Consider the following 19,857-nt stretch of genomic DNA (forward strand, 5'->3'; position numbering starts at 1 on the left):
CTCCACCACCACCCCTGGAAGCAAATCCCAGGCACCCACTACACTGCGTTTGAAAAAAAGACTCGCCCTGCACATTTCCTTTCAACTTCCCCCCTTCTCTTAAATGCATACTCTTTGGTATTAGACGATTCTACTCTGGGTAAAAGATACCAGCCGTCTACTCTCTCTACGCCTCCCATAATCTTACAGACTTCCACCACGTCTTCCTCTGTTGGTCCAGAGAATCTCTCTGTATATCTCATGCCCTGTAATCTGGTCAGCATACTGCTGAACCTCTTCTATACCCTCTTCAAAGCCTCCACACCCTTGCTATAAGGGGGTGACCAGAACTAATTGCAATACTCCAGATGGAGCCTGACCAGAGTTTTATCAAGTTGCAACTTGACTTCCTAACTCTTAAACTCATTGGTTGCTTTACTGTTCAATCAACCCATGCAGCCACTTTCTAGGAGCTGTGAACTTGAACTTCAAAGTCCTTCATACATCAACACCATACATGGTGCAGTTCAGGTGGACACAAAGTGCAAGGGTCACAGTGAGGTAGATTGGGAGATCGAGAGTTCATCTTCTACCATAGGGGAGATCCATTCAAAACTCTGATAATGAGTCTGGTGGTATGTGCTTTCAGACTTTTGCCTGATGGGAGAGGGGAGAATAGAGATGTCTGGGGTGGGTAGAATCCTTGACTGCTTTACTGAGGCATTGGAAGGTGTAGACGGTGTCAGGGGAGGGGAGTCTGGTTCCTGTGATGTCCACAATTCTCCGCCGCTCCACGGGGTCCTGGCAGAGCAGTTGTGCCTGCGGGAGGGAGGATGCGGAGGAGATTTTGGGAGTGGGGAAAGGGTTCCTGGGACCAGACACTGTGGCAGAAACTCACCAAGAAGACAGCATGTGCATACAGAGAAATGCCCAGGTGCATTCCATTCACGATCTTCTCCCGCACCCACTTCGGGATGCCGAAATTAGCAATCAGCACGGTGACTGGGACAGCGATGAACCTGGGAACAGAAGAAGTTTCACCTTCCAGCTGCTCTCCCGCTGGCAGCGTTCCCCGACTGCACCCCTCTTTTCCCCCACTTTTCCCCAGAGTTTGTCTCCGTCCCTTTCCAGGGTTGGAGCTGGGTCACTGACAAAAGGGACGTCTGCACACTGAGATGGTGATGTCTGCACTTCGACCAGAATCCCATGCATTGCACTCCCCTGCACTCCCCGCTACCTCACTGCTCAGCACAACACATGGAGGTTCAACTCGGAGAGAGCTGGAGGAAATAGATATGAAGTAAGTGTGTGTGTATGTGTCAGTCAGAGAGGGAGTAGAACAGGCAGTTGTCACAGAAAGCTTGGAGAGAGGGGTGTGTGTGCACATGTGCCTATGTGTGTGCATGTCTGTGCGTGCAGTGCATGTGTGTGTCTGCGTGTGAAAAGAGTGCGGGAATGAGATAGGGAATAAAAGAGGGGGGGTGTGAAAAAGTGAGGTAGGTGTGTTTGAAGCCAAGTGCATTTATATTTCTGTGTGTATGTACCTCCCTCCTTTGTGTGTTTGTGTTCATTCTCTCTCCCCCGTCCCTCCCTCCCTCCCTCCCTCTGCTCCGCTCCTCTCTCCCTCTCCCTCCCCTCAGTAACGGGCAGTGGACAGACACGTACCAGAGGGTGTAGGCAGCGAAGAAGGGGATGTAGAAGGCCTGTTTCTCCGGGTGCTGCTTCAGGGTGATGTAGACAGCGTAACTGAACCACAGGTAGGCCACGCACTGCAGCACCATCAGCCCGTATCCCACCGGAGACTCGTACGTGTAGAGCACCTGCCCTGGGTCGAAGAGCTGGCGCAGGGACATGGACATGGTCAGCAGGTGAGCGGGGGCAAGAGAGAGGGAGTGGGGAGACAGGAAGGGGGGAGAGAAAGACGAGGGTCCGGGAGATGTGGTGACAGTGACAGCATTTGGGGGTGAAAAAGAAAGGTGCAAGAGGGAAGAGGGAAAGACAAGGGATGAGAGACAGAGAGAGAGGGATATATATATATATATATATATATATATATATATATAGAGAGAGAGAGAGAGAGAGAGAGAGAGAGAGAGAGAGAGCGGGAAGATATGGGAGAGGTGGGAGAGCAACAGAACAGGGAGAAAGGCTTTTATAGAGTTAGTTATACACCATGGTAACTGACCCTTCAGCCCATCTTATGTGCTTAACAGCTCCTATATGGTTGCACTTGACTCATTTGCTCTAAACCTTACTTAAGCATTTACCTGTCCAAATTTCTTTTTAAAGTTATTGTACCTGTTTCAAACACTTCCTGTGGCAGCTCCTTCCATATCCCCAGCATCTCCTCAGATTACTTTTAAATCTGTACCTTCTCACCTTAAATCTAGTTTTAGACTTCCCTGCTCTGGGGGAAATACTTGTGACCATCCACCTAATCTACACCCTCATTAACCCCTATAAGGTCAACCTCAGCCTCCTTCACTTCAGGGAAAACAGTCCCAGCCTGTCCAGTCCCTTCCTTATAACTCAAGGCTTCCAGTCCTGGTAACGTCCTTGTGAATTTTTCCTGCACCGTCTCCAGCTTCGTGACATCCTCCCTAATCGCTGGGTGACCAGAACTGCACACAGTGCTCCAAGTGCAGTCTCGCCGACGTCTTGTACTGCTGTAACATGACCCTGTCAACCAGAGTCTTTGCTTTCACCCATGGCTAACGAAGATCCAACATCCGGGGATACACTTGGTCAGACCCCGGGGATTTATCCGCCTGCATACACCCCGCCCCCCCCCCGCTCCCGAGACCACTTGCTCTTCCCTTTCGCAACGTGTACGTGCGAATGAGCTTCTGTGACCTTCTCCACACCGAGTAGGGACCGGAAATATTCACTTCAGACCTCACCCATCATGTAGTGGCGACCACACTGATACTTACTGGAACCGACTCTTACCTTCGTCACCTTTCAGCTCTGACTATTCTGAGAGAATTGCTTATGATCCTCCTGCGCCTTATCCGCCAGGGGTATCTCATGTCCTCATAACCGATACAAGGAGGCTCACCAGCAGTTTGAGGAGATTTGGTGTGCCACCAAAACTCTGAGCAAATTTCGACAGGTTACCGCAGAGAGCGTTCTGACTGGCTGCGTCACTGCACAGTATGGAGGCTCCGATGCACAGCATTGCAAAGGCGTTGCCGAGGGTCATAGATTCAGCCAGATCCATCGCGGGCACAGCCCTCCCCACCAACACGGACATCTTCAAAATGTGCTGCCTCAGGGAGGCGGCGTCCATCGTTACGGATCTTCGGAATCCCAGTCAGGCCAGCTTCCTATTGCCACCATCAGGCAGAATGTACAGGAGCCTGAAGACCCACACTCAAAGTGAAACGAACAGCTTCTTCCCCTCTGCCACCCGACTTCTGAACGGTCCATAAATCCATGAACACTACCTCATTATTCCTCTGCTGCATGATTGATTTTACTTCTTATTGTGAATTATACTAACTTTTATGTCTTGCCCTGTAATATTGCTCCAATGCAAGAAATTTCACGACGTATGTCCATGATAGTCAACCTGTCTCTGAGGTGTGCAAAAAGCAAGAGGTTGCGAACGCACGTGACTAATTTTGCTCTATGTTTCAATGTACACGCAATACATAAATCTGATTCTGACTCTTATTCTGGATATGATTCCAATACATTTTGCCTGTCTGATTTCCCTCCGAAATGTGCTCCTACAGGCCTCACACTCCTCCAGGGGTTCACTTGATCCCAGCTGCCTGTAACTGACCTAAGCCACCTCCAATTTCCTAACTGCAGCCCTGAAATCCCTCATCAGCCAGGGTACACACTCTAAGAGGAACCTACCATCCCTGAGCTCTCCAAAGCTCACTACATGAAGCCCTTCCACTTGCTAGATGTTTCATTAGCTGCCAACAGCCTCTCCCAGGGACCTTTGCGAACTCCAGTCAAACCCCATCAAAGTTAGCCTTGAAGAGCTGAACTTGTGGACCCGTCCTATCTGTTTCCAAAACCGTCACCAGACGCAGAGACGCCGCCCAGAAGCTCACCTCTGCCTCATAGACAAAAAGGACAGCATGGGTGACAGTGTAGAGGGTCATGTACACAGCCAGTTTCACCGACCCAGTGCAGCTAATCTGGCCCCTGAGAACAGGAAGGAGAACCAACTTAATACATCAGTCAGTACTGCAGGAGGAAAGGGGAGTCAGGGGAAAGGGGTCAAGGAAAGGGGGCAGGGAACGGATGTGGGAGGAAGGGGTGGGGTAAGTGTGTGGGGGGTAAGGATGTGTGGGGGAGGGGTGCGGAGGTTTGAGGGTGTTGGGGTGTTGAGAGTGTAGGAGGTGAAGGGTGCGGGGTTTTAGGGCAGGCGGGAAGGGGGCGGGGGTGTGAGGGTGCAGGGTGTGAGGGTGCAGGGTGTAAGGATGCGGGGTGTGAGGATGCAGGGGTGTGAAGGTGCAGGGGTGTGAGGGGGAGGGGGTGTGAGGGGGAGGGGGGTGTGAGGGTGCAGGGGGTGTGTGATGGTGCGGGGTGGTGTAAGGGTGGGGGGTGTTAAGGGTGGGGGGTGTTAAGGGTGAGGGTGTTAAGGGTGAGGGTGTTAAGGGTGGGTGGTGTGAGGGTGCGGGACGTGTAAGGGTGGGGGGTGTGAGGGTGGGGGTGTGTGTGCAGGGTGTGAGGGTGCGGGTGTTAAGGGTGGGGGTGTTAAGGGTGCGGGGGTGTGAGGGTGGGGGGTGTGAGGGTGCGGGGTGTGAGGGAGGGGGTGTGAGGGAGGGGGTGTGAGGGAGGGGGTGTGAGGGAGGGGGTGTGAGGGTGCGGGGGGTGTAGGGGCGCGGGGTGTGAGGGTGCGGGGTGTGAGGGTGTGTGGTTTGAAGGTGCGGCGTGTGAGGGTGGGGGGTGTAAGGGTGCGGGGGGTAAGGCTGCGGGGTGTGAGGGTGCGGGGTGTAAGGGTGGAGGGTGTAAGGGTGGGGGCTGTAAGGGTGCGGGGGTGTAAGGGTGCTGGGATGTAATGGTGCGGGGTGTAAGTGTGCGAGGTGTAAGTGTGCGGTGGGGTTAAGGGTGGGGTGTGAGGGTGCGGGGGTAAGTGTGTGGAGGTGTAATGGTGGAGGGTGTAACGGTGGGGCTGTAAGTGTGCGGGGTGTAAGGGTGGGGGGGCTAGTGTGCGGGGTGTGAGGGTGCAGGGTGTGAGGGTGCGGGGTGGTGTAAGGGTAGGGGGTGTAATTGTGCGGGGGGTGTAAGGGTGGGGTGTGAGGGTGCGGGGTGTAAGGGTGCGGGTTGTAAGGGTGCGGGGGTGTGAGGGTGCGGGGTGTGAGGGTGCGGGGTGTGAGGGTGCGGGGTGTGAGGGTGCGGGGTGTGAGGGTGCGGGGTGTGAGGGCGGGGTGTGAGGGCGGGGTATGAGGGTGCGGGGTGTAATGGTGCAGGGGTGTAAGGGCGGGGTGTGAGGGTGCGGGGGTGTGAGGGTGCGGGGGTGGGGTGTGAGGGTGCAGGGTGTGAGGTGCGAGGTGTGAGGGTGCGGGGTGTGAGGGTGCGGGGTGTGAGGGTGGGGTGTGAGGGTGCGGGGTGTGAGGGTGCGGGGTGTGAGGGTGTGGGGTGTAATGGTGCGGGGGCATGGTGAGGAGCGGAGGTATGGGAGGATAGATGAATGGAAGTACGTTAGGGGAGGGATGATCGGATGGATGTTGGGGCGTTGAATGGGGGGATGAATTAAGGGATGTTGGGGGAAGGATGAAAGTAGGGATGGACAGGGGGATGAACGGAGGAATGAATGGAGAAACATTGGGGAGGGATGAACAGAGATGTTGGGGAGGGATGAATGGAGAAATGTTAGGGGAAGGATAGACGGAGGGATGATCAGAGGGATGTTAGGTCAGGGATGATCAGTGGGGTGAACGGAGGAATGATTGGAGGGATGGACGGAGGGATGGCAGGGTAAGGATGAACGGAGGGATGTTAGGGGAGGGATGGACGAAGGGATGGTAGGGAGATGTCTGGGACACAGGTTTCCAGAGTCGATGACCCTCGATGCTCTCTCACCTGGTAACGGTGAAGCCCTTTGCCAACACCATCAGCAGCAGCAGAAAGACCAGGAAGCTGACCGAGTTTAACAGTTTGGCTGCGGAGGATATGGACAGTAAATGGTGATGTTAGGTGTGGGGGCAAAGAGCCAGCACTGAGCACTCACCTGACTACCACCGACCCCATCCACTCCTCCTCCCCCATCACACACTCATTTGCTCCCGACTCTCCTCTTCCCATTCCCTTCCTTGATCCACTAACACTTCACCTCCATTTCCAACCCCGTCTAAACCTCACCCCTCCCCATTCACCACAAAACACACTCCCCATTCCCCAACAAATACACTCCCCTCGCCATTGCCCCTCAAACACCCTCTCCTCCCCATTCCCTTTAAAACACCCTCTCCTTGGCATTCCACCTCAAACACTCTCCCCTTTCCCCCTCAAATACACTTTGCCCAAAACACCCTTGATTCCCCATACCCCCTCAAGTACCTTCCCCTCCCAATTCCCTTTTAAAAACCCGGGAAATCGATGGAGGACCATAGGAAGGGAAACTGTGAACTCCAACGTGCACATTAGACTGTTCCATTAAAATGGGCGCTTTTCTTTTTGTTTTACTTTACTAACCTTTTAGTCGAATTAAGAATTATAAAGCTAAACCGTTTAATTACATATGGTGTACTGTCTCTTATTTCTGCGTAATGATTTGTAACGGGGAACAGATCCACACAAACAGGAGGTTTTGCACCTCAGATTTCACTAGTTTGGTGGGGCCAGACACTGTCTTCCCCAGACTAACACCGCCGGCTAAAGCTGAGGTTACACTCCTCAAACACCCTCTCCTCCCCATTCCACCCAAACACCCTATCCCCCTCAAACACCCACTCCTCCCCATTACCTCAAACACCCTCTCCTCCCCATTTCCCCTCAAACACACTCTCACCATTCCCCCTCAAACACCCACTCACCTTTTCCCCTGAAAACTCTCTCCTCCCGATTCCCCCTCAAACACCTTCTCTTTCCCATTCGCCCTCAAACACCCTCTCCTCCCCATTTCCCCCATACACCCACTGCCCATTCCCCGTCAAACACTCTCTCCTCCCCATTTCCCCTCAAACTCTCTTCTCCCCATTCCCCCTCAAACTCTCTTCTCCCCATTCCGCTACAAACACTCTCTTCTCCTCATTCCTCCTCAAACACCCTCTCCCCATTCCCCCTCAAACACCCTCTCCCCATCCCCACCCAAACACCCTCTCCTCCCCATTCCCCCCCAAACAGCCTCTCCTCATTGCCCCTCAAACACCCTCTCCCCATTCCCCCTCAAATACCCTCTCCTCCCCATTCCCCCTCAAATACCCTCTCCCCATTCCCCCTCAACCACCCTCGCCTCCCCATTCCCTCTCAAACACCCTCGCCTCCGCATTCCCCCTCAAACACCCTCTCCTCCTCATTCCCCCTCAAACACCCTCTCCTCCTCATTCCCCCTCAAACACCCTCTCCTCCTCATTCCCCCTCAAACACCCTCTCCTCCCCATTCCCCCTCAAACACCCTCTCCTCCCCATTCCCCCTCAAACACCCTCTCCTTCCCATTCCCCCTCAAATACCCTCTCCTCATTCCCCCTCAAATACCCTGTCCCCATCCCCCTCAAATACCGTCCTCCCCATTCCCCCTCAAACACCCTCTCCTCTCCATTCCCCCTCAAACACCCTCTCCTCCCCATTTCCCCTCAAACACCTTCTCCCCATTCCCCCTCAAACACCCTTGCCTCCTCATTCCCTCTCAAACATCCTCTTCCCATTCCCCCTCAAACACCGTCCCCATTCCCCCTCAAACACTCTCTCCTCCCCATTCCCCCTCAACCTCTCCTCCCCATTCCCCCTCAAACACCCCCTCCTCCCCATTCCCCCTCAAACACCTTCTCCCCATCCCCCCTCACCATTTCCCCATTCCCCCTCAAACAACCTCTCCTCCCCATTCCCCCTCAAACACCCTCTCCTCCCCATTCCCCCTCAAACACCTTCTCCTCCCCATTCCCCATCAAACACCTTCTCCCCATTCCCTCTCAAACACCCTCTCCTCCCCATTCCCTCTCAAACACCCTCTCCTCCCCATTCCCCTTGAAACACCCTCTCATCCCCATTCCCCATCAAACACCCTCTCCCCATCCCCCTTCAAACACCCTCGCCTCCCCATTCCCCCTCAAACACCCTCTCCCCATTCCCCCTCAAACACCCTCTCCTCCCCATTCCCCCTCAAACACCTTCTCCTCCCCATTCCCCATCAAACACCTTCTCCCCATTCCCTCTCAAACACCCTCTCCTCCCCATTCCCTCTCAAACACCCTCTCCTCCCCATTCCCCTTGAAACACCCTCTCATCCCCATTCCCCATCAAACACCCTCTCCCCATCCCCCTTCAAACACCCTCGCCTCCCCATTCCCCCTCAAACACCCTCTCCCCATTCCCTCTCAAACACCCTCTCCCCATTCCCTCTCAAACACCCTCTCCCCATTCCCTCTCAAACACACTCTCCTCCTCATTCCCCCTCAAACACCCTCTCCTTCCCATTCCCCATCAAACACCCTCTCCTCATTCCCCCTCAAATACCCTGTCCCCATCCCCCTCAAATACCGTCCTCTCCATTCCCCCTCAAACACCCTCTGCTCCCCATTCCCCCTCAAATACCCTCTCCTTCCCATTCCCCCTCAAACACCCTCGCCTCCCCATTCCCCATCAAACAACCTCTCCTCCTCATTCCCCCTCACTCTCTCCCCATTCCCCCTCAAACACCCTCTCCTCCCCATTCCCCCTCAAACACCCTCTCCTCCCCATTCCCCCGCAAACACCCTCGCCTCCCTATTCCCCCTAACATACTCTTCTCATTCCCCCTCAAACACTCTCTCCTCCCTATTCCCCCTAACATCCTCTTCCCATTCCCCCTCAAACACCCTCTCCTTCCCATTCCCCATCAAACACCCTCTCCTCATTCCCCCTCAAATACCCTGTCCCCATCCCCCTCAAATACCCTGTCCTCCCCATTCCCCCTTAAACACCCTCTCCTCCCCATTCCCCCTCAAACACCCTCGCCTCCCCATTCCCCACCAAACACCCTCTCCTCCCCATTCCCCCTCAACCACCCTCTCCTCCCCATTCCCCCTCAAACACCCTCTCCTCCCCATTCCCCCTCAAACACCCTCTCCTTCCCATTCCCCATCAAATACCCTCTCCTCATTCCCCCTCAAATACCCTGTCCCCATCCCCCTCAAATACCCCGTCCTCCCCATTCCCCCCAAACACCCTCTCCTCCCCATTCCCCCTCAAACACCCTCTCCTCTCCATTCCCCCTCAAACACCTTCTCCTCCCCATTCCCCCTAAAATACCCTCTCCTCCCCATTCCCCCTCAAACACCTTCTCCCCATTCCCCCTCAAACACCCTCGCCTCCCCATTCCCCAAACACCCTCTTCTCCCCACTCCCCATCAAACACCCTCTCCTCCCCATTCCCCCTCAACCTCTCCTCCCCATTCCCCCCTCAAACACCCTCTCCTCCCTATTCCCCCTCAAACACCCTCTCCTCCTTCCCCCTCAAACACCCTGTTCCCATTCCCCCTCAAACACCCTCTCCTCCCCATTCCCCCTCAAACACCCTCTCCCTATTTCCCTCAAACACCCTCTCCCTATTTCCCTCAAACACCCTCTCCTCCCCACTCCCCTTGAAACCCCCTCTCCTCCCCATTCCCCCTCAAACACCCTCTCCTCCCCAATTCCCCGCAAACACCCTCCCCTCCCCATTCCCCTTCTCTCTTTCCCAAACTCTTTCCCTCTCTCTATGCCCAAATTCTCCCCTCACTTTCCTATTCTTTCCCCAAACTCTCTCCCTAACTCTCCTCTCTCTCCCCAACCTCTGCCATCACTCCCCAAACATTTTCCTCTCTCCTCAAACTATACCCTCTCTCCTCAAACTCCCCCCTCTCTCCACAAACCCTCCCCTCTCTTTCCCCAAACTCTCCCCCCTCTTCCTCCCCAAACTCTCTCCCCCTCTCCATACTCTCTCTCCCTTCTCCCCAAACTCTCTCCCCTCTCTCTCCCTAATCTCTCCTCTCTCTTCAAACTCTCATCTCTCTCCCCAAACTCTCCTCTCCTTCTCACCAAACTCTCCTCCCTCTCCCCAAACCCTCCTATCTCTCTCCCCAAATTCTCCCCTCCCTCTCTCTCCTCTCACTTTCCCCAAACTCTCCCCCTCACTCCTCAAATTCTCCGTTCACTCTCCCCATACTCTCCTCCTCTCTCCACATACCCTCACCTCTCTCTCCCCAAGCTCTCCCCTCTCCTCAACCTCTACCCCTTTCTCTTCAAACTTCCCCTCTCTCCTCAAACTTCTCCCTCTTTCCTCAAACTCCCCTCTCTCCTCAAACTCCACCCTCTCCCCCTCTCCTCAACCTCTACCCCTTTCTCTTCAAACTCCCGCCTCTCTCTCCACAAACTCTCCCCTCTCCTCAATCTCTCCCGTCCTCAAACTTCCCCTCTCCCGTCTGCATACTCTCCCCCTCTCTCCACTAACTCTCCCCAAACTCACCCCTCTCCCCCACTCTCTCAATCTCTATCTCTCCCCTATCTCCCCAAACGCTCCCCTCTCTTCCAAACTTTCCCCACTCTTTCACCCCCACTCTATCTCCTTCGCCATCTCTCCCATATCTATCTCCCCAAACTGTCACCTCTCTCCCACACTTTCTCTCCCCGACTGTCTTTCTCTCTACTTCCGCAAACTCCATCCCACTTTGTTTCCTCTGGTCCGCTACCTCTTTATACTTACCCCAATCTCTGCTCTCTGCATAAACCCCCTCGCTATTTCTCCAAATTCCACTTCTGTCTCCACTCTCCCCTTCTCTATCTCTACATTATTCCCCCCCAAATTATCCCCCTTTCTATCTCTCCCCTCTCCCCCACAGAAGCTAGCTTTCTCACTTTCTCTCTTCTTCTTCAATCTATCTCCTATCCCTTCTCAATCTATCCTCTATCCCTCCCTAAGCTCTCCGAAAAACTCTGCCTCATTCAAGTGTTCAGTATCTGGGCAATACAACCAGGCCCTAAGATTCTTCATGTCCCCACTATCCCCCACCGATTCCCAAACTCCAGACATACCCAGGATTTTGATAGAGTGGTTACCGACTCCATCTGTTGCGTAGTGACCCCAGTAAATACAGAAGAACAGCAGGCTGAGGACTGAAACATAGAAACCAGCGTCACCATGTGGGGAGGGAAGTGCACAGGAGACAGCCTGCAGGAATTTCGTCCTCACCCGAGCCCTGGATGATCAGTCTGATTTCATGCACACCACACACACATCTCCCCATCCCACCCAACACAGAGTGTAACTCCCTCTGCACTGTCCCATCAAACACTCCTCGGGTCAGACACCAAGAGAGCTCCCTCCACACTGTCCTGTCACACTCTCACTCCCGGTTTGGTCATTTCGTCCTTTTGTGGCCTGGGAGTTCTTTGAGGCCAAAGGAGCCCTTCCTGGTGCCATGCCAAGAGACCTACGAGTGAGGGGCTCCTTCCTACTGCCCCGGTAACAGAAGATTGCTCTTCTAGCCTGCTGCTTAAGCTGCTCTAGACTGTCTTTTGCCCGTTCCAGCACTTCTTGGGACCCCAAAGCCTCAGGGTGACCAGACCGATGGGATCTGCTGATACTGCAGGAGCGGGCTAACTGTAGGAGGTTCCAAACTTTTCCATCCAGGAACATTACTCGCTCCAGTACTTTATCAGCAGACATTGCTGCTTATATTTTAGCAGTGCTTATTCTATTTGCTTCTCATTTCAGACTGTTATGCCACCTCGCTGGATCGGTCTCCTGGCAGTCACAGACCTCCGAGGAACGATGCAAGGGCGGCTGCCTCACCATCCTCGGCAAAGTTTGTTTCGGTCGGTGGAGGATGAACGGAGGTGCAATGTGTTTTACACCCTGGGAATAATCTGCAGCAGTGCACTGGTGGGGGTAGATACTGCTGTGACTCCTGAGACAGAGTTTGGACAGTGCACGGAGGCCATGGTTGGGGTAGGCAGCATTGTGACCTCTGAGAAAGAGTTTGGGAAGGTGGTGTGGCACCTGATGACTGTCGAGTTGGTGCACCGGGCTCTCAGTCAGGGAGGTCACAGTTGAAGGCACATTTTTGCAGATGGAGCTGGCGACCGCTCCCACACAATGGATCATCCTCAAGCACCCTTTATTCCCAATGAAGCCCTCCTTCCCCATCTAGCCCTCCTGGGACGAGTAAGATCAGAGGTCACTGCCATTAAATAACAGTTGAAGAGGCTTACCCTTCAGAGCGCAATCCCACCAGCTGTTTATACAGGACACTGCAGGTCGGTTTACTGTCCGGGACAAAGGAGTAGATGACTAGGTGTACTGGAGCTCTTTCACCGCAGGGAAGCGTAGGAGGGACTGTTCCAATCCCTGGCCCAAGCAGTCCACCTCTGGCACCACTGCCCATACCCCTGCTCCTGCTCCTACCTTTGCACCTACTTCTGTTGCTTCTTCTACCTCTGCCCCTATGGTTCAGGTAGGGAACCCATTGGGCAGGAGGGCGAAGAAGTCCAAACACCCAAGGAAGAAGGCCCCCGAGGGCACAGAGCTCATGCCTGCCCCTGCCCCTTGTACCAAGGAACCTACTTGCCCTGAAGGTCAGTGGGAGGCTAAGGGAGGTGTGCAGGTGGACAGGGTGGTGGAAGCAGAGAATGTGGCTGCATCTGTGGTCCCTGTACCTGGGTGCTCCTCCGACATGAAGAGGAGTTCCTCTCCCAGTAGGAGAGAGAGAGGGTAGACATGGGAGAGTCATCGGAGGGGGTGGGAATCCCGGTTCAGGTCAGCCTCAGAAATAAACTTTCAGAAGCTTCCCCGAACTCTGCGGTGGGTGGAGTGTGTCCACAGGAAGGCGTTGCCGAGAAGTGGTGTTGCCTCTGCTTTGGCAACTGAGGCTGCCCCGGAGAGCTCCACCCTGGATTTATTAGTGCCCCCTTAGTCATAGTCACAGGCTGGGGAAGGCTGGGGAAGTGGTGACCAGCCCCTCTCACTCCCAGGATCAGGGTCCTGGGGGACTCCTAGGAGCGCTCATGCCGAGGTTGGCGAAGTCTTTGCAAGTCATCATCGGATGGAAGGGGAAGGGGAAGGCTGTGTCCGGGAATGATAGCTGACAGCTTAAAATATTCCTGGATGACCTGGTAAGGGGCATCAAGGTGACAGGCAGCCTCACTCCTTCAAAGGATCGCAGGGTGGGTCACAAAGTGTCTTCGGCACTACTCAAGCCTGGAGGGCAAAGAGCAGTCTCGCTCTTTTTTGGGGAGTGTACGGTGAAGGTTGGCTCCGATCTCACTCGGAAGGCTGCTGGTACAGAGTCCTAACATACTCCCAATGTGATGCTCGCCATAGCTGGTCTCAATTTGAACGGCTCTCTGCAGCTTTAACAATCTCTCAGGGACAGGAGAGGTGGTGAGTTTCCTACAGGAAACCCAGACCGTCCCAGGACACGAGTCCACTTGGCTCCCTGGAGTGGCAAGAACGGGTCTACACGAACCACCTCAGCTCCATCTCTAGCGGGGTGCAGTTTTGTTGGCCCTAACTTTTCAGCCAAAAATCATAAAAGTGCAGGATATCATTCCCAGCTGTCTGCTCCACCTGGCCGCGCGTCTGGATGGTGTACCACTGCACCTCAGCGTGGGATGTGCAAATGCACATATTCCATCAGGCTGAGCTCCACTCTGCTGAGCTCCATCAGCCTTGGGGACTGCATTATATTCAGGGGAATATTCTGGCTCTGGTCCTGTCCTGAGAAGGTCTAGAGGGGGAGATTCCCACATAGACCACCCCAATATCTCTCGGGTGTATGTCTCCCGCATGTTGGAGTTCTCCTTGCAGCCAGTGTCGTGCTTGGACCACCATCTTGTGTGGATGGAGTTCACTCCTCTCCACTCACGGGTAGGATCTGGGCACTGCATCTCGGGCGCTGGAGGACAGTCAATTCTGGGATTTGTTCCAGGAGTTTTGGGCCACCCAGAGGGAGGCTGGAAGGATATCTACTCACTATGTGTATGGTGGGATGTGGGCTTTGCCCATATCTGGTTTCTATGTTGGAGATACTTTTGGAGGTCAATAGCGGCAGGGCTCTGAGACTGAGTGGCTCGAGAGAGAGTTGCTTGACTTAGACTCCCATCCAGGTCCAACCGCTGGTGACCCACAGTTATGGCAGGAATGCCAGAGGAAGAAAGACAACTTGAGGAATCTGCAGCTTCAGCAGTCACGAGGCAGATCCAAATGCTGTGGGATTTGGACTGTGGCTCACCCTTCTTTTACTCATAGGAGAAGAGGTGGGGATTCCCAAAACAGGAGGTAGAGCTCCTCTATCATGAATCTTGATGGAATCTACAAAGAATTCTGCTCCTTCTGCAGGTCCTTGTTCTCACATGCAGTGAGATCTGGGAGGGTTGGCTGACAGTTAATCCAGAGGACATGTTGTTGCTGGTTTCTCCCCTGACTTGAGCTGAGCTGTCTACTGCCCTTCAACAACTCCAGAAGGGCAAGTTCCCTGGCCTAGACAGCCTGATCGTTCAGTTTTTTCAGGCTTTCTAGGACGTCCTGAGGGATGACTATAGTTTTGTCCTAGGGGAAAGCCTAGCCACTGGGCAGATGCCCGTCCGTGGCAAAGAGCTGTCATGATCTTGTTGCTCAAGAAGGGAGACCTCTGCCTGTGAAAGAATTGGCATCTGGTCTCTCTGTTGTGCGTGGACTATAAGATCTTCACCTGGGCAACGGTCAACCACCTTGGCTTAATGTTGGGCAGATGATACATCTTGACCAATCCTATATGGTCCCAGGCCGGTGCATTCAGGATAATGTCCATCTAGTCCAGGACCTGATCTACCTGCTTCAGGAGACTCAGCCCCTGGCAGCATTTCTTTCCCTTGGCCAGGTAGACCACAGTTTCCTGGTGGGCATTCCGTTTTTGGGCTCAGACCACACTTTGTAGCCCATGCTTAACTCTTATACAACTGCCACAGAATGCCTTGCAAAGGTCAATGGATCATTGATGGCGTCCATTCCGTTTTGAAGAGGTGTACATCAGGGAAGCCCCATGTCCAGCCAGTTGTATGCCAGCTCTGTAGACGCATTTTTGTGTCTGCTTCGGAGGAGGTTTGGAGTGAAGCTCCTTCTAAACCTTCCCAACACACACTTCTGGGGTCAGACACAGAGTGAAGCTCCCTCCATATCATCCTATCACACACTCCTGGGTCAAAAACAGAGTGAAGCTCCCTCCACACTGTCCCATCACACACTCCCGGGGTCAGACACCGAGTGAAGCTCCCTCCACACTGTCGCATCACAGACTTCTGGGGTCAGACACAGAGTGAAGAGGCCTCCACACTGTCCCATCACACACTCCCGGTGTCAAACTCAAAGTGAAGCTCCCTCCACACTGCCCATCACACACTTCTAGGGTCAGACACAGAGTGAAGCTCCCTTCACATCATCCTATCACACACTCCTGGGGTCAAAAACAAAGTGAAGCTCCCTCCACACTGCCCTTCACATACTCCTGGGGTTAGACACCGAGTGAAGCTTCCTCCACACTGTCCCACCACACACTTCTGGGGTCAGACACAGAGTGAAGCTCCCTCCACACTGTCCCATCACACACAGGTGGGTTAGGGGGGAGAGGAGATGGATGGGAGATGAAGAGGGATGGGGGAGAGGAGGAAAAGGGGGGAGAGGGAGGAGAGGGGGAGAGGGAGGAGATGGGGAGAGGGTGGGGGAAAGGGCAAGAGGGGGAGATGGGGGTGGGGGAAAGGGGGTGAGGGGGAGAGGGAGAGATGAGTGGGGAGAGGGGGGAGATGGGTGGGAGAGAGGGGGATGAGTGGGAGAGGGTGGAGGGGGTGAGAGGGGGAGAAAGGGTAGAGATGAGTTGGGGAGAGGGGTGGGAGAGAAGGTGTGTAGATGGTGGAGGGGGGAGAGAGGGAGGGGAGAGTGGGGATGAGATGGGTGGGAGGGGGAAGAGGGTGAGAGAGGGTGATGAGGGGGGAAGTGGGTGGGGGAGAGGAGGTAATGGGAAATTCTCACCTTCTACTCCCGTGGCGACCAGGAACATTTTGTAGGTGACATGTAGGAGCAGTCGTGCCTTCAGCAGGTCTGTGAGTGCGGGCAGTCAGAGTTGGAGATCAGTCCTTCCCCTCCCCATCACAATACGCACCTCATCCTGTCCTGTTCACCCCTGACATCCTTCTCTTCCCCCACTCTCCATACCACTTCCCGCTCAACTTCCCCCCCTCTCCACTTCCCTTCCTCCTTCTCCCTTCCCACTCCCTCCATCACCATCTTCCCTTTCACTCTTTTTCCTCCCCATTCCTTGGACTATCTCCCCCTCCTCAATCATTCCACCTCTCTCTCCATTCCCAGTCCCTCTATTCCTTTCCCTCCTCCTCCCCTTCCCATTTTCCAGTCTCTCCATTCCCTGCCCCCTCCTCGCTCCCCAGTTCTTCATTCTTTTTCTCCCGTTACACCCACTCTTCCCTTCCCCTCACCTTCCCTCCCCTTCTCACCCAGACGATCCCTTTCCCATCTCCTCCCCAGCCTCTCCAGTGTTCACCACCCCCACCTCCCCACCCGCAGGGTTACGTTGTCCCCTCTCCCATCAGCCAGGGGAGTGAGTGCCCGAAGGGATGTTCACTCACGGGCAGAGTAACAGGAGATGCAGAAGAGAAGTAGGAAGATGCCCAGGAAGGTGATGTCTGTCTCTAAGATCCCTGTGGGGAAAGGTGGTCATCAGGACAGTGGCCAAGTCCCCTCGTCTCTCAGCCCTGACAGACTTGCCTACTCCATCTGCACCGGCCTCTCTTCCCCCACTCCCAACCTTTGTCTCATCCTATCCCCATTGTCAATCCCAACTGTCACCCAGTCTTCCATTGTCTCCAGCTCCCTCCGGACTCGGTTCCCTGCGGAGAACTCCTCCCCTTCCCTATCCTACCTCAAAGCCTCTCCAACTCCCCCGAGCTCCTCGGGATGCGCTACGTTAGAACTGAGCATGTCCACCTGCTGAACTACCTCCTTCCATTTCCAGTGAGGATAAAACTCCTGGGGGTTTCTCCTCCACTCTCAAGGGTCTCGTCCTTCCCTTTCTGTCCCATTCGCTTTGTTCCTGGGCACAAACATCTCAGAGGATCGACCCTGGGCCCAATACGTTAATTCAATCATGACGAAGGCATGTCAGCAGCTATAATTCAGAGGAGGCTGAGGAAATCTGGTATGTCACCGAAGACTCCAACAAGTTCCTTCAGACCACGGAGAGCATTCTGACTGGCTGCACCTCTGCCTGGTGTGGAGGCTCCGATGCAAAGTATCGAAAGAGGCTGCAGAGGGCTGTAGACTTAGCCCCTCCATCATGGGCACAACCTCAAGTGCCTCAAGAAGGTGACGTCCATCACGAAAGACTCTCACCATCCAGGGCATTCCCTCTTCTCACTACTACCATTGAGGAGGACGTACAGGAGCCTAAAGATCCACACTCGATTCAGGACCACGTTCTTCCCCTCTGCCATCAGATTTCTGAATGGTCCATGAACACATTATCCCTTGTTATCCCTCTCTTTTACTATTTATTTATTTTTTTGTAACTGATCTAATCTAATCCTGATTCTTTCTCTGCAACCTTCACTCTCTCCTCCTCCCCTCCATCTTCCTTCCCACCCAAACCTCTCATCCCTCCCTGCCTCAGTCCTGCACTCAATAATCCACCTTCACTCCTCTCCTCCCTCATCATTGCTGCCACTTTCTCTCGTCTCCCCCTCCCATTTCATTCCTTAAATCCCTCCCCATCTCTTTCCCTTGACTTTCTTTCTCCCATTGTTCCCCGTCCCCCGGTCACATCTCGGCCTCTCTTGGCTTTTCCAACCCCCTCCCCCGAATTCACTTTATCCCTACCCACTCTCTCCTCCTCCCTCCCAGTCTCACACCCTCACTTTGAAGGGAATAGGGTAGAATCAGGCCACTCGGTCCCTCCATCCTGTCCTGCCATTCATAAGTGACCATGGCAGATCTAACCCTTCCAACCCCAGTTTCCACTCTCCTTCAATCCCTCCCCAGTCTCCCAATCATTTACTGCTGCCTCTACCCCCGACCCCTGGCAGTGCATTCCAGCACCCACCTCTCTGTGTGTAATAAAACAACCTCTAACACGCCCGCTAAGTTTTCCTCCAACCCTAAAATTACGCTCTCTCGTATTAGCCATCGTCAGACTTGGGGAATGTTTCTGGCTGTGCATGAGAGGCATGTCACCTCTCATCCTCCTTCACCGCAAAGGGAAAACCCTGGCTCACTCAGCCTATCCTCACAAGATGCCCTCTAACAGTAATCTACTCTCCACCACCCACACTGGGAAGGAAGCATCTCATCTCATCTCCCCTCTGCTGTCCTCTCAGAGTCTGAGATACCTCCATGAGGCCTGCCCCTCCACCTTCCAAACCCCAGTGGGTACAGATTCCACTCACTCAACACTTGAAATCACCCCCCCCGCCAACACCCCACCCCCAAAGCCTCTGCCGTACCAGCCTCGTCCGCTGAGAACTCCTGGGTCCAGAAGGAGTGGCCGTTGGTGAGTTTCATCTCGTAGTGAAGCTGCAGCCCACTGCTCTGTGGGTGAGATGGCAGGGAGGGGGTGTTAGTGCTGGGGGTGACATCACAGGGAGTGCACGAGGGAGGGCACCATGGGGAAGGGAGAGGGGTATTAGTTCCCTGAGAGGGGTAACCATGGGAAGAAAGGGGAAGGCAGCGCCCCAAGGGGAGGGGTTATTAGTGAGTGAGGGGGGCACCACAGGGAGGGAAGGGGATATTAGTCTCTGAGGGAGGTACCACAGGGAGGGGAGAGGTTGTTAGTGTCGGGGGGTGGGGGGGAACCACAGGAATTGAACAGCGTGTTTTTGCCCGGGGACGGGAGGAGTTGTTGGTGACCCAAGGAAGGAGCACCACGGGGAGGGGAAGGAGTGTTGTCGTCCCTAGGGTGGGGCACAATGGGGAGACGAGGGGCTCTCAATGTCTGAGAGAGGGCACTACGGGGAGGGGAGGAGTTGTTAGCGACCCAAGGGGGGGGCATCACGGGAGAGGAGGGGGTATTCGTATCCAGGGGCGGTGGTCACCACGGGGAGGGGAGAGTTTGTTAGTACCTCGTGGGAGGGACACCATGAGGTGGGGCGGGGGCGATGGCAGCAGTGACTTGTGTTCGTATAGTGGGAGCAGTGTAAATGTGAACTCGTCGTGGACGGTCCCAAGACCGGGTGCAAAAGGAGGAAGGTTGGACAAGGGGCTAGAAACTTTACCCAGTAAAAATCCAGAGCCACAGAAGCACCAACAGAAGCTGCAAAGGCCTCATCACTGGGAGAGGAAGGATCTTGACCTGGACGACCTGTGAAGTCGTGTGGTGAAAACGGAAGCCACGGGGCAGGTCAACCTTCTGAGGGCCCAGGACAGGGGAACCTGGTCAGCTGCTCTTGGCAGCCGATGGTCCAGCAGGGGTGATGAACTTAAGAAGTATAACTGTAGGGTTGTAACCATGGGTGTATTGTAACTGGGAGCGCGCTGTGAGCCAGGACAAACTGTGATCAGGCGACTGGAAGCCTCACCGTAACTGGAGGCACATTGTAACTGGCGGTGTGCTACAACCAGGGGCATGCCATGACTGAAGGTGCATCGTCAAGGTGGGGTGATTATCGTGATGGTGGGGGAAGCGTTGCTCCCCCAAAACAAACATAAGGCCCACAATCCGCAGCAGAAGTCCCAATCCTGAGGCGAGAAAGGGGAGGGTGAG

At 54.5% G+C, this 19,857-nt stretch overlaps 1 protein-coding gene across 4 annotated transcripts in view; it reads right to left on the bottom strand.

The window, feature by feature from the left end:
- Positions 1–19,857, bottom strand: part of tmem145 (transmembrane protein 145) — a 58,540-nt gene that overhangs the window by 7,977 nt on the left and 30,706 nt on the right. For 2 of the 4 annotated variants that reach the window (XM_072266273.1, XM_072266275.1), the window contains exons 6-13: positions 18,602–18,686; positions 16,733–16,804; positions 16,122–16,190; positions 11,153–11,233; positions 6,025–6,103; positions 4,047–4,140; positions 1,645–1,817; positions 878–998 (exon numbers count right to left, since the gene is read on the bottom strand). In XM_072266273.1, coding sequence (XP_072122374.1) covers positions 878–998; positions 1,645–1,817; positions 4,047–4,140; positions 6,025–6,103; positions 11,153–11,233; positions 16,122–16,190; positions 16,733–16,804; positions 18,602–18,686 — 774 coding nt within the window. The remainder of the gene's footprint in view (positions 1–877; positions 999–1,644; positions 1,818–4,046; positions 4,141–6,024; positions 6,104–11,152; positions 11,234–16,121; positions 16,191–16,732; positions 16,805–18,601; positions 18,687–19,857) is intronic. The other 2 variants (XM_072266274.1, XM_072266277.1) reach the window with 2 other exon arrangements.

This window comes from Mobula birostris, chromosome 8 (assembly GCF_030028105.1).
Source record: "Mobula birostris isolate sMobBir1 chromosome 8, sMobBir1.hap1, whole genome shotgun sequence".
NCBI lineage: Eukaryota > Metazoa > Chordata > Chondrichthyes > Myliobatiformes > Myliobatidae > Mobula > Mobula birostris.